Source organism: Cavia porcellus, unplaced genomic scaffold, assembly GCF_034190915.1.
Source record: "Cavia porcellus strain 051 isolate PalLab524CR breed Dunkin Hartley unplaced genomic scaffold, mCavPor4.1 scaffold_1, whole genome shotgun sequence".
NCBI classification, from domain to species: Eukaryota; Metazoa; Chordata; class Mammalia; order Rodentia; family Caviidae; genus Cavia; species Cavia porcellus.
The window spans coordinates 128,125,535-128,140,013 of NW_026947484.1; the positions used below are offsets into that span (position 1 = coordinate 128,125,535).

Consider the following 14,479-nt stretch of genomic DNA (forward strand, 5'->3'; position numbering starts at 1 on the left):
TTTTGCAGGATATATCAGTCTTGGTTGGAAATCATTTTGCTTTAGGATCTGGAATACTTCACTCCATGCTCTTCTTGACTTTATCGTTTGTGCTGAGAAGTCTGCTGTGATTCTGATAGGTTTTCCTTTATAAGTGATTTGTCTTTTCTCTCTGACAGCTTTTAATAATCTATTCTTGTGTTGGATTTCTGGGATGGTGACTATTATATGTCTGGGTGTAGTTTTATTTTGGTTATGACTGTTTGGAGTTCTATATGCTTCACTGATCCTGATGTCAGTTTCTGATCTCATGCTTGGGAAATTTTCAGCTATTACTTCTCTAAATATCCTCCTGACATCCTTCATGTTGTCTCCCTCTCTTTCATTAATCCCTATCATTCTTATGTTATTCTTCTTTGCATCGTCTTGCAGTTGTTGAATTGTTGTTTCCTGGTTCCTTGTTATTTTCAAAAGATCTTTCCTTTCCTGTTCACTAGCTGCAATCCTGTCTTCAAGGTCTGAAATTCTATCTTCACTTTCATTAAGGCGGTTTTTACAACTTTCAGTGGAGTTTTTTATTTCCTGTATATCTCTGTGCATCTGCATTATGTATTCTGTTTGTTTCTTATATTGCTCGTCTAGGGATTCTATCTTTTTGTTTAGTTCCTCCAATTTTTTATCTGTGTTTTCTTTAGATATATTTAGAATCTCTTTCATTTCTTTTATCATTTCTTCTTTTATCTGGGAGATTATTTCGAGTTTGAATTTCTTTAAAGCTTCCTGGAGTTGCTTGTCAATTTCAGTGGCTATTGTGTCCAATATATGAGGTGGATGGGATATATTTTCTTCTATATACATCGCTCCTAGGGTTTCTTGAGATGGGCTGGAGGTTTGAGGTTGTAATTTGGTCTTTCGTTTTGTCATTTTCCTATATTTCTGTGTTTCAAGTGTTACTTGAAAGCTTCCTCAGGATCTGTTGAAAATCCCCTTCTATGTTTGGAGCTACTGGGACTCTGGCGCCGCGCTACTCCAAGCCATTAGGCCTACAGAACCAGTGGCCCTCCTCTGCCTGCTCAGAACTCCGCAGTTCCAGACAAACTGGGCCTCAGGGACACTGTGCGCCCACCTGCCCCTTGGAAGCTCCACAGTTCTTCAATCGCAGCCGGGTTAGGGTACTCACCACAGGCCGCAGTGCTTCAGGAACCTGTGGACCCTCCCTGGTTGCAGAGATATCCACAGTCCTCCAGACACGCAGAGAGGCCAGTGAGGGCACCCCAGATCTGCCCAGCTCCTCCTCTGCAGACCTGTGGCCAGGCGCGGCAGCTAAACAGGCTGGACTAGGCTGGTAGTGTGGGCCAGCCCACCTATCGGGAGCTCAGCAGGTCTCCAAATGAAGCCGGGAATGGGGAGGCTGATGTGGAAGCCTTAAACCCACCTCTCTCCTTCACTGTACCTGGAAGCCTGAGGGAACTCCAGCAGTCTGGGCGCAGAAATCCAGAGTCCTCCAGACACGCAGAGAGGCCAGTGAGGGCACCCCAGATCTGCCCAGCTCCTCCTCTGCAGACCTGTGGCCAGGCGCGGCAGCTAAACAGGCTGGGCTAGGCTGGTAGTGTGGGCCAGCCCACCTATCGGGAGCTCAGCAGGTCTCCAAATGAAGCCGGGAATGGGGAGGCTGATGTGGAAGCCTTAAACCCACCTCTCTCCTTCACTGCACCTGGAAGCCTGAGGGAACTCCAGCAGTCTGGGCGCAGAAATCCAGAGTCCTCCAGACACGCAGAGAGGCCAGTGAGGGCACCCCAGATCTGCCCAGCTCCTCCTCTGCAGACCTATGGCCAGGCGCGGCTGCTAAACAGGCTGGGCTAGGCTGGTTGTGTGGGCCAGCCCACCTATTGGGAGCTCAGCAGGTCTCCAAATGAAGCCGGAAATGGGGAGGCTGATGTGGAAGCCTTAAACCCACCTCTCTCCTTCACTGTACCTGGAAGCCTGAGGGAACTCCAGCAGTCTGGGCGCAGAAATCCAGAGTCCTCCAGACACGTAGAGAGGCCAGTGAGGGCACCCCAGATCTGCCCAGCTCCTCCTCTGCAGACCTGTGGCCAGGCGCGGCAGCTAAACAGGCTGGGCTAGGCTGGTAGTGTGGGCCAGCCCACCTATCGGGAGCTCAGCAGGTCTCCAAATGAAGCCGGGAATGGGGAGGCTGATGTGGAAGCCTCAAACCCACCTCTCGCCTTCACTGCACCTGGAAGCCTGAGGGAACTCCAGCAGTCTGGGCGCAGAAATCCAGAGTCCTCCAGACACGCAGAGAGGCCAGTGAGGGCACCCCAGATCTGCCCAGCTCCTCCTCTGCAGACCTGTGGCCAGGCGCGGCTATATTCATGTTTTTAAAACCCTCAAATTTTAAATACCATGTTCTTTAAAATTTACATTAAAATAGTACTGAGTTCTTCGCTTTTTAATTTTTTCTTTCACAAGTGAGACTTTAAGGAAAGTACTTTAAGTATCGATGAGTTCTAAAGTCAGGGTTTGGCAAATCTTGGCTGTATCATCTTGTACTAGTCACTTTTTCTGATTTTACCACTTTCCATATATATTAGGTGTTATTCAACAATGAAGTTTCAGTCAGGCATGGTGGCGAGTGCTGTAGTCCAGCACTCGGGAGGCAGAGGCAGGAGGATTGTTGTGAATTCAAGACTAACCTGTGCTACAAAGTCAGCTCAAGACCAGCCTGAACTGCATAGTGAGACCCTGTCTCAAAGAGACCCCCCAAAACACAATAACGTGTCATAAAAAATTATCAGTGAACAATCTCAAAGGCAAAATTTTTTACACAATTGCATATAACATCAAAGACTTTCAGTTCATGGGAAGAGGTGTGCTTAAGAGAATACTTTCTTTTTCTTCATCAGTTTATTTTTTCCTTTGGTCATATTTGGCTTTTCTTGAAGGAATAATTATCGGGAGCAACAAAGTAAACACCATTAAATCCAATGAACACAATGACTTATTGAACATGTTTGACTACAGATCTTAGGTAAAATGAACTAAGGAACCATTCTGACATGTTACCTTGTATCTTATCAATGACTGTAATTCATTGGAAGGGCAGCTGTTTCAACTAATTTCCTGCTTCTACAGATTGGAGAGTTCTGGAACATGGATTTTAAGTAGGAAGTTAAACTGCCATTATTATAATAAGTCAGTCCTATCTCCTCCGCTGCATGTCAAGCATCTCGGAATAAAAGTTGTAGCTTACAGCTCTTATGTATTCCATCCCAACACAAGGTGCCAGGAATAGAAAGTCATACACTTAAAAATGACTACATTATGTAAGTTAATTTAAAACTGTTAGGCAAACAAAACAGTTCCTTTTCTAAGATTAATTCAGGAAGTAAAGAAACCAGCATTACTGGCATGAGCTACAACCGGAGGCTGAATCTAAAGTGTAAAATCCTTATTGGCGCTGAAAGTAAATAAAGGGTAGAAATAATTCTTCTGAAATATCCACTCACTCACCGAGCCTTAACTCAATTATAATTTAAAGGAAAATAAAACGGGGTGGGCTCAAGCCCACTTGGCAAAATAAGGAAACTCTAACTCTTCCCCCGAACCCCACCCCACGCTATCTTGGTTCCAAAGTATAGAAGAAAGAGACAAAAAAAAAAAAAAAAAAAAACAATAAGAACAAAAATAACCACAAAACAAAAGGCAAGAAGGCAGCTTCCCCTCCACCATGCTGGGCTTAATGCAGAGAGCTCCCACAGAGTATTTGTTGAAATTCTACACTATCTAATACAGCACTTCTAAGCCAGGCTGTGGGCAAAAGTGGGGCCTTTACACTGAGAAAAGGATACCACTGGCACCTCACCCGCAGTCTTTCAGTCTCAGCCTGAGGCCTTTTATTCCCCCAAGACCCAGGGTGACTACACAAACTGTGCTTGGAGTCCCAGGGTGGGATCACTGGGCAGAGCTTTGACATTGATTCTGACGGAGGAAGAATAACCATTCAATACAGCGGAGAATACAGTATAATGTTGGTTTGATCGACAACTTGCTGTCTCTGTCTTGTGTCACAATTTTATAGCTTTATTTAAGAAAAACTGCTATAGTAGTTGTTCCACAGGAACTGGTTCTATGAGTTGTAAAGCTTTGTTATATCTTAATTTGAATGAAGGCATTTAATAAGTCTCTATTTTGTAAAGAGAAGCAGGAGTCCTTTTTTGGTAACAATACTGAAAGGATGTTATTTACTGGTGACTACACTATTTCAAGCCTTAAAGTTAATACCATCAAGAAACAGTATAAAGTAAGGAAAAAAGATCCATGACAGGGATGTAGTACTTACTTGGTGACCTGCTAATATTCAAACTTCCTAAGTAACAACCTCCCTCTGTGGGGCTTGGGAGTCACGATACCATGCCAGATGTACCAAAACAATAAAAAGTTTCTGTTTTCAAAACTATCTACCCCTTCTTCTGCTCATTAACTGACTTCACTAGTGAACTAAATAAAAAGAAAGAGAATATTAGATAGAAAAAGTCAGAGTTATTTAAGAATTGACCTCACTTCTCTACCTGTATTTTAAGAAAATCTAAAAGCAGTGGTAATATATTAAAGGTGATAATTTACATAAAAATTGATTTTTCAAGTGTTGTTTGAAAGCATGAACTCTTTTTTAGAAAAAACATATATGATGTACAAATTCTATGATTTAACGTGCTTTCAGCCTTGCTTTCCAGTGTGACCGTGTGCTCTATTCATCCTGATTGACTTCTTATGTCTCACACGCCCCTCAGTGGTCTGGTCAAGACACACCAACCCTTTCAGGATGCCCACATGCAGTCCCATCTGCCAAAGCCCAGCCCATTCTTCAGTAACCTAATTTAGACACCACCTTTCAGACAAATCTCCCGCTGCCCTCCAACCCCTCTTCTTTCACCAAGCCTTTGGCCAGAGCTCATCACACATGGTCAGGTTTATTACACTTGTCTTTGTCTTCTCGTCCTTCTTTTGGGCAACACTCATGCCTTTTGCATACATCTGCCTCGAAATGTCTTAGATTTTTATACATCTATCCCTAAATGTCTTTTACTTTTCATAAACATTTTAAATCTATATACAAATGCTCTTACCCAGTCTGGACCTCTTACTGCCTAAGTAACCCTGTGTAATTTACTCAAAAATCTCTGAACGTCAGATTTCTCATTGATAACATGAGAAAATTTTATTAAAAGTTTATTATTTTATATTGTAAGAAGACAATATATATAAAATACAAGGCCTTAAAAGTTAAATTCTGTTGTCATTACCCTATTACTTTATAGAGCTATCTACTAAAATATTTTATACAAATTACATAAAATTATGTGTTTAGAACATGGAGATAAATGCTGTATTAATCAGGAAGAGGACTATGTGGCTTTTGAAGTTTATTTTACATAGATCAGAAGCAAAAATAAACAATTACCTCTAACTTTAGTTTCACATCTTCTTTTGTCTTAGAAATATAATCTAAGTTAGAGATGGCTGACTCCACTCCACTGCAGTACTGCCCATAAATAACCAATCTGAAATGAAAAAGAGGAAGAAATCTGTGAGGCCAAAAGCAAGAAGCAGTGGAGGGGAACAGAGACAGACCTTTCACCTCTTTTAAACCATACTTAGAGATAAGCAAAGCAGAAGTTCTTTTTGAACACATCACACACACAATTACAGAAGGAGGACCACTCATATATCCAGCAATAACAAGACTCACTGTGAGTTCCAAAGGATTAACACCATATATACAAACATACACACACATATACATGCATATATATAAAATAGCAGGTAGAGGTTACAATCTGGTATGATAACTATTAATGTTATTTGAGTACAAACACATATTTCTCAAAAAAGTTCTTCATAAATTATTATAAACTTTTTACTGTTTACTTAGAAGTTTTATTTTCTACCACAATTTTATTGGAATCACTATAACTCTACTCATTAATAAACTTTCTGTTCTTTATCCCTTTTTCATTAAGAACATAATCATATCAAAATTGGGAATGAGGCTCAAATTTTGCAGGATGGAAGATAATTTATACTGCACAGATTCTGAGCCCACTCATGGAACAATATCCTTGTATTGTAGATTTTTTTACAAGAATATTATTTGTTTTATTGTTTAACTCACCATTGGAAAACTACTAATAAATTATTAATATTTACCTAGCAGTTGAACAAAACAATTCATTAGCTATATCTTAGCACTAGGAGTTATACTGTTTGATTTACATTGAGAGAACATTACATTTTCAGCAGAGTCGAGCATGGTGGTGCACACCTGTAATCCCAGCACTCAGGAGGCTGAGGCAGAAGGATCATTTCAAGTTCAAGACCAGCCTGTGATACAAAGAGCTCAAGAGCTCAAGGCCAGCCTGAACTGCATAGTGAGGCTCTGTCTCAAAAAACACATTTTAAGCAAAATGTCTTGATACTCCAAATCCCTATGATTCACTCAGGAGATCTTTTATAATTTAGTAAGGGAAACTGACTTCAATTCTAAATCTCATTTAGATTTTTTCCATTGCATCACAATAGAAAATCATAAAACATTAGAGTCGGAGGAAGTATTTGGTACCAGCTAATCTATTCTCAATACTTACAAATAAGGAACAGGAGACTCAGTTAAAATGACAAGCCACCACTCAGTAGTAACTGGCCGGTGAGTCTCAGCCTTTTGATTTGCTGAAGTCTAGGTATTATACTGAGTCCTTTTCTTTTTAAATCACATGGAAAGTTCAAGCTACTACTCTGAGATTAATCGTCCTATATTCAAATGTTCAGATAGTATTTCAACAAACAGTAGTAAGATCTGTATATATTAACACTAACCTTCATATAATTCCAAACTAATACACACAAAACTTTAAATTCAAAAGTTACCTTTCCTTGTAGTTAATGAAAACTTGATACAAGTTCTGGTCATTTTTATTTATAATGGAATCATGAATTTCTTGCATTAAGCTCCGATGAACTTTTACAAGTTCCTTAGAAGAGAAAACAATGTGAAAGAAAAGTAGGAATCAGAGCCGACATTTATACCCCAAACCCAGAACCTCAGTATTTCCAGATCTGTCTCTCATAAACATATAAACTTGCTAACATTCGAGAAGAGAAGAGAAAGGAGAGGACACAGGAAGAAGAAGGGGATGAAAAAGGGAGATGAAGGAGAAGATCAGAGAAAAGGAGGGGAAAGTAAAAGAGGGAGAAGAAAAGAGGGAGGGAGTCAGGAAGAGAAGGAAACCAAGACACATGCGTGGAAACAGCAATCTCAGATCTGACTAGAAATGTCAGTGTCCTGTGGGGAGAAAAATCATCTCACTAGTTTTTAAAGGATAATTTATTTCTTGTGTAAAAACGTGTACAGCTTTATTTTATAATCACTTCAAATTTTTAAATAAAACTATCTAAGTGCTTAATGTTTATTGACAGAATAAAGTAATGATTCATGTCCTTGGTCAATTAGTGGTGTCCTGGTGCTAAGCTAACAATAATCAGACTAAATTACTTGAAACCAGACAACTAATGGCATAAACAAGAAACAAATAAATTGTACTAGACAGTTTACTAGAGCAACTCAAAAGTCAGAATTTCATATTTGTGCTCATAAGCGAGTTATTTTCAGCAGCCAGTAAATATATTTCAGCAACTTGAAAGTCAGGAAATTTGAATCAAGGTATCTCTTTCTCTGTGTCTTGGAGTACACAAAGCATACTTTTTGCTGAGTTAGGTAGAAACAAACATCAATCTATTTATTGGTCCTGTCATTTTGTTGAGGAGCATGGAAAAGCAATGCACATGCAGACAATCAATGGATTATAAATTACAGTGACCATACTTAAGTAGTTTAAGATCTCTATTTCCTATATTGGGCACTTTGTTTTATGTTAAGCTTTCATCTAATATTGTGAGCATTTCCTGAACTTATGTTACGAATCAGCAAAAATGTCTTTAGATGAGCAACCAAGACAAAGAAGACATGGCATGGCTTACCAGCGGGTGCTCAGCAAACAGAACAAAATAGAACCAAATATAAGCGACTTTCTCATGTGATACAAGAAAGCCTATAGCTAAAAATGAGTGTGTCCGTGTGTGTGTGTGTGTGTGTGTGTGTGTGTGTGTGTGTGAAAACTAAATTCCAAAGGTCTCAGAACTTGAATTTTGCCTAGCAGTACCAATTTGGGATAGCACTTAGCTTGATTATACATCTCTGAGCAGATTATACTTTATAAGAATATGGTCAGGTGACCTGGAAACTCAAAATATATACATAAATGTGAAGAAAACTCCTTCCATTTTGCCATTAAAATAGTCTAATAATTTATAGGGAAGTAAAGTTTTAGACATAAGTGGTTAAGAGTAACAAAACTAGAAGCAGAAAGCCCCAAGAGGAGGAGAAAAGATAGCTAAAGTCCTGGGGCCCAAAGAAGGAACCATCAGGGACATGGGACTGGAGGAGAAACCCAAGTTGCAGGCAGAATTAGTGAATTATTCAATTGAGCCTACCTCATCATGACAAGAGTCAAGATAACACATGAGCCTGACTTACCCATTTGTGTTCTGCATGCATTTTGACTGACTTTTGGTTGAAGATGTAACTTACGAGTTTTTCAAGAAAGTAATGACATAAGAACTTGAGAAGCAAAAAATAGGGTCAAAATTCATCTGAAACTCATTAAGAAAATAAGGATTTTACAGACATACCACACAAATTTGAATATCATGTTTTTACTTACAGGAATGTTGATGAATACCGAGTCAAATTCTGCTGGTGTCAAAAATCTTTTTAGTGGTGCCATGAAATACTATCAGGAGAAAAAGAAGGAATTAATAATTAAGCATAACTTGACCTAATCTGAATAATGTTTTTTCATCAACAAACAACATTTATTGAAAGTCAATTGCTTATAAGCACTATAAATTCAAAAAAAGTTAGAAGCTATTTCTACTATGATACAGATTTTATACTTGTTCAGAGCTATAAAAACATAAACATAAGCCAGAACATTTAAAGTATAAAATAGGGGGCTGGGGGTTAAGCTCAGCACCATAAGCACCTGCCTTGCAAGCAGGCAGTCATCCGGTACCAATAAAAAGGAAAAAAGACAAAAAAATAAAATAAAGTATAAAATAAAAGGTTTTATATAATAATTCCTCCTGAAAGTAAGAAAGAGAATGCTATTGGCTGGGTTGGTAATCAATGGTTACGTTTTAGAGATAGACTTGAGGACTTCTACAAAAATGCTTTGTGAAGAATAAAGATCCTTGAGATCAATAATTTGTTCATATAATTTATGCTCATTTCTTGGATCTTTTGGTGGCCTACCACACCTTTTTCACTCTTGACCATCTGTACAGATGATCCTTCCAACACTCTCCCTTGTTATTTTCTTGACCTCCAATAATCTTGTGCTTCAGCGTAGCTCAATTGCCAAATCTCATAGTCATGTTTCAGGATGCTACCAATAACTGTATATGTTCTACAGATGAAATCTCAAACACCCACCCCTTGGACCACCACCACATGGGACTTCTTCAGTCATCCTGGGTTTACCAGCCCATTGAGCCCGCCACGTTCCTCACAGCCTCATCTCCTCCATACCCAGGTTACAGTCCAGGAACTATCTTTGGAATTGCTTCCCTGAACATACACTGACTCTGTCATCTTCCACTGTACTTTTCCAGAAAAATAAAACCCTGGTTAAATTTAGCTTGTCAGCTCACACTTGTGTCTAAGAAGCATGGACTACACTGAGATTTTAAATATGACAACAAATCTCAATTGGGCTCTGTGACACTACATAGTCTCATTTCCCTTGTTAATTTGCTGTCCCACTCCCCTAAACAACTCTTCCTCATCTTACCTCTTTTACTAACCCTAAACACTTTCTCCTGGTTGTCATTTTCCTAATTTGTAAGAGTCAGCAGAGATGCCCTCAAACCTCTCCCCTAAGAATCTACATTACCTGTGATGAACTCATTTAGCCCCATGGCCTTAAATTTCATTGTGGAACTATAAAAACCCAGCCTCTATGTCAACCCAACTTTTCCCATTGATGCCAGACTCATGTGTCTAACATCTTCCTTGATATCAAAAGTCTAAGAGGTATTTCAAGTTTAATACGCCCACAGATTCATGACCCCAAAAGCTGCCCTTCTCTGTTTCAGTAACCGTCTTCACCATTCATGCAGTAGCTCAGGCCCAAGCCTAGCAGTCACCCTTGATTCTACTTTTTCTCAAATATTTTTTATCTAATCCATTATCAAATTCAGTGGGCTCTACTTTTAAAATTTACTTAGAATGTGACCACCCCTTACGATCTCTCTTGTCATCTTACTACAAATACTTGATGTTCTCCCGGTTCCCATACTGGCCTCACAATGAATGAAATGCTAATGATTTAAAAGCCATCATATTTGTGCAAAATGCTCTAGCCTCTGTCCCTGGTGGCCCACCAGCTCTCTGCCTTCCCACTCACTTCCCTTCACGGTGCACTCTCCCACTTGAGGCTGCTTCTCCCAGAATGATCCTCACTAGGGTATGTGTGTGGCTTGCACCCTAAATTCATCAGCTGCAGCTTCAACATGATCTTGTCCCAGAAACCTTCCACCTTCCCCACTTCACCCATCCTCTACACACAAGGGCTCATGTTACCACCAGCCTTTGGCCCCAGGGATTCACCCGTCTACTTCCTGTTGCTATATATTTGCTTACTCTGAAAGAAGTATTTTAAATATTCTTTTTTGCTAACTGCAATTATATATCCTTTAACCAACATCTCCCCATAGCCACCCCAACCAGCCAAGGCTCTGATAACCATTATTCTATTCTCTATTGTTATGAATTCAACTTTTTTAGATTCAAACTATGAATGAAACTACGGGGAGTTGTGTTTCTGTGCTTGGCTTTAAATGCAAAGTTCTACTGCAAGGATTAATGAGCACACATACACACACACACACACACACACACACACACACTTCGCAGAAACAGAGAATCTAACATACTAACTGCTTAACACAGTATTTTGGCATCAATACCTGACAACTTACTTTTTCTATTGACTCCAAAGTTTCTGTATATTTTTCTTCGGTCTGCTTAATTTCTGCTAGACAACAAGTCCGTATATCATTTTCCGGACTTTTCTGCCATTAGAATAATAAAAATAAAATTATTTAATAAAATTCATGTATTTATCTGTGTGGTTGTAGATAAGGAGAAATAGAAATCATTACTGATTTTCTTTGACATGCCATTCTAATAAAAACATGTACAGAAAGGTACACATAACTGCAATTGTGACATGTGTGTGCTATATTTTTTAAAATCTAAACAACATAACTGAAAATACTTAGGTAATTAAAAATAAGCATCTGAGTATAGACATTATGATCAACTAAAACACCTAAATACAAATTTTGTAAGAATTTCCTTAATATACAGCATATTTCTCATGTACTACAGAATTAACTGCAATACTATTAAAAAGATAAATGAGACCCTTCAAAAATTTTTTTTCAAACACTAACATCTGAGTGTTTCAGATTGTAGTTGACTGAGAATAGTACTAAAATAAAAGAATCTAGGATAAGGTGAAATTGGATTCTAATATTGCCTTGTTACTCGCCTTTTAACTATGAACAAGTTATTTAATTTCTCTGTGATTCAGTTTTGTCTTCTATAAAATAGGGAGAACTACAAAACCACATACAAAAAGTTATAAATAAAACAGCAGCATGTAAAGCACTTTTACATCTAGCCAGGAACTCAAGAAAGGCTCTATATATCTAAATTACTGTTACTATTAACCCTATCCCCGATAAACAACCCAGTGCTGTCAGCTGAGTGAAGGCTGCCCCTGAGGGAGATGCTGAAGAATCTGCTGACACCAAAGCAGGTGAGAATTGTAGGAAGTGCAGATGATACGCTGTCACCTAAAATCACTCGGAAAATGCTGCCACGGGCAGCCTGTCAGCTCACGCGGAGGGTTAAAACACACATTCATTATATTTTCCAGCCACAGGCAGGAAGACTTGTTTCCTCCCCATATAAGCTACTGCTCCCCAGTGTGGACTAGACAGCCCACCAGCCCTTTATGAAAGGCCAGAGCAGAGAGAGAACTGAGTCAGTCAGTTCATCAAAGTCCTGAAGAACCTAAATCACCAGCTGATGAGGAATCATCTTCAGGATAAAGTCTAAGTAACTGACTTTTAGATTTCAAATTACAGATGAAAAGATTGTTCAAAGTAATTCTTTCTGAGTGTTCTAGATACAATTTAAGGCAGACAAAGCTTTGAGGGCCCAAATGACAGTATCCAAACTAATTTATGAAATAATAAAAAGGCAGAATTACAATGGAACAAAGTGAAGATTGCCCTCTCCTGACAACACCTAAAATATGTGCAGACATGTATTTTACCTTGCATTAAATTTAAAAGAAAATGTATCTTCTTTGTAAGAGATTTGCTTTTAGAATCAGGTAATTTCATATTCTTGAAATTATGTTCTATTGCTACTCAGTGAGGAGCATGCTATTTACCTCCCAGATAATCTGTTTCCTTACTAGTACAATGAAAGGATTAGACTAGAGATTCCTTATTGAGCTGTAAAATGTCATGCTCCAAATGAAAAAACAAGTCACAGTTGCATAGTTATAAGGAGACAAAGGTAAAACAGAGCAGTGAGTAAGCCCACAGAGCTTATCTAAATAGCTATATTAACAGAGTTTTCAAGTAATCAATTTCTTAATAGAACCCTCCAGAGTAAGTGCAACACAAGCAAATGTCCTGCCTGCTGGTGTGCCTCCTCCGCTTTCATCAAGTCCTCATAGACTTCTCCACCTTCATCTTCCCCGTAAACACAGTCATAGAGATCTTCTTCATCTTCCACACGAGTTTCACTAAAACAAAGTAGACAGCAGTTTACTCTCTATCATGCAGTAAATCCAGTAGCTAGTAATAGCTTCTTAAATTTTAGCAGAAAACAGACTAAAACTTTTCTACTGATTTTGGTAGAAATTTAAAGAGGAAATAAAACAGAATCAGTGGGAAAGACTCGCATTGTAGCCCTGTCCCTTCTAATAAGATGGATGACCACAGGGTCCAACAGCGAAACTGATGGTAGCTCACATTTACCAGTTACCTACTTTTGCATAAGCACATAAACGTTCATGCTGCAGTACTATCTGACTTATCTCATCCCACAACACTTATGTAATTAGGTATACCTTTGGATTTATTACAGAGATGAAGGAGCCAAGACACCAAAAAGGGTTATTTGACCTGTCAAAGACAACACAACTAGTCAGGGATGAAGCCATGATCTTACACTCTTGAGTGTTCTTTCTTTCACTGTTTTACTGCTCTACTTCCCTATTTTCCAGCTTCCAGGAACACTCAAACAGTGACTGACAGTAGCTCTTCTCAGAGGCCCCGTGAGTCCCTGAATACACACAGTCCCATGGTCCAGTCATTCGTGTTCTACTACTACCCTTAAGCTTTTCCTTTGAGTGCAAGATTTTCTAAGTGCCCTCTAATAACTAATAATCCCACAGAATTAAAATTATTCAGTGTAGACATGGTGCAGGGATGAATGAATTGTTCTCAGAAAGCAGCTCAACTCCTTTAATACCACCAGCCTTAAGTACCTCTCCTGGGCCTGGGCGGACTGAACATTATGAATTGATATGAATGCACTGTAAATGTAAATGTCACGCTGCAACTTGGAACATTTTTCAAAACATGTACAATCACAGGGTTGCTTATGCTTGTCAGAAAGGATTATTTGAAGGCAATTGACAGGAATGAACTGTCAAACACTCAGAGAAAAGGAAAGAGTATTAAGGGACAGAGATTTAGTGGCAACAGAAGTTTCAGAGAACTCATCTAAGAGAAAAATTAATTTCATAGTTCCTTGTCCACCCACCTTCCCACCCATCCATCCATCTAACAGTTACCTGCTAAGAACTGACTGAGTTCAAGGCTCAGAATGCAGAGATCAAAAACTTTCCTATTGTCTTGTACAAAGAACAGCCCATACACATAATTCTGTATATGCAGAGAGGGAAGTAAATCTAAAATATAGGACCACAAGAAAGAGCAAAACATAGCTCTAATGAAAGAAGTTAGGAAAGGCTTCACAAAAGATGATTTCATTTTAGCTGGAGCTTAAGTATATTTATCCACTTGTTCAACTGATGCTTGCTATGAAAATGCTGTCCTCCAGGAGACATGGTTGCAGACTAGACAGAAACAATTTCTTCTTTCCTGACATTCAAAGGCAAACAGGACAAACACACCCATGGCACAGGAGAAAAGAGCATGAGCATGATCATGTGAGGACTGGCACTGCAGTCACTGTGCCCAGATAAGCAGAATAGACTGTCAGTGAGAAGAGTTGAAACCAAACTTCAAAAGGCCATAATTCTGAATTCAATCTCACCCTGGTATTTGGGGATCT

The 14,479-nt window shown here is 39.1% G+C and overlaps 1 protein-coding gene across 2 annotated transcripts in view; it reads right to left on the reverse strand.

The window, feature by feature from the left end:
- Window positions 1–14,479, reverse strand: part of Vav3 (vav guanine nucleotide exchange factor 3) — a 364,771-nt gene that overhangs the window by 178,337 nt on the left and 171,955 nt on the right. For both annotated transcript variants that reach the window (XM_063255201.1, XM_063255206.1), the window contains exons 5-9: window positions 12,812–12,920; window positions 11,074–11,166; window positions 8,757–8,825; window positions 6,904–7,007; window positions 5,441–5,540 (exon numbers count right to left, since the gene is read on the reverse strand). In XM_063255201.1, the coding sequence (XP_063111271.1) occupies window positions 5,441–5,540; window positions 6,904–7,007; window positions 8,757–8,825; window positions 11,074–11,166; window positions 12,812–12,920 (475 nt within the window). The remainder of the gene's footprint in view (window positions 1–5,440; window positions 5,541–6,903; window positions 7,008–8,756; window positions 8,826–11,073; window positions 11,167–12,811; window positions 12,921–14,479) is intronic.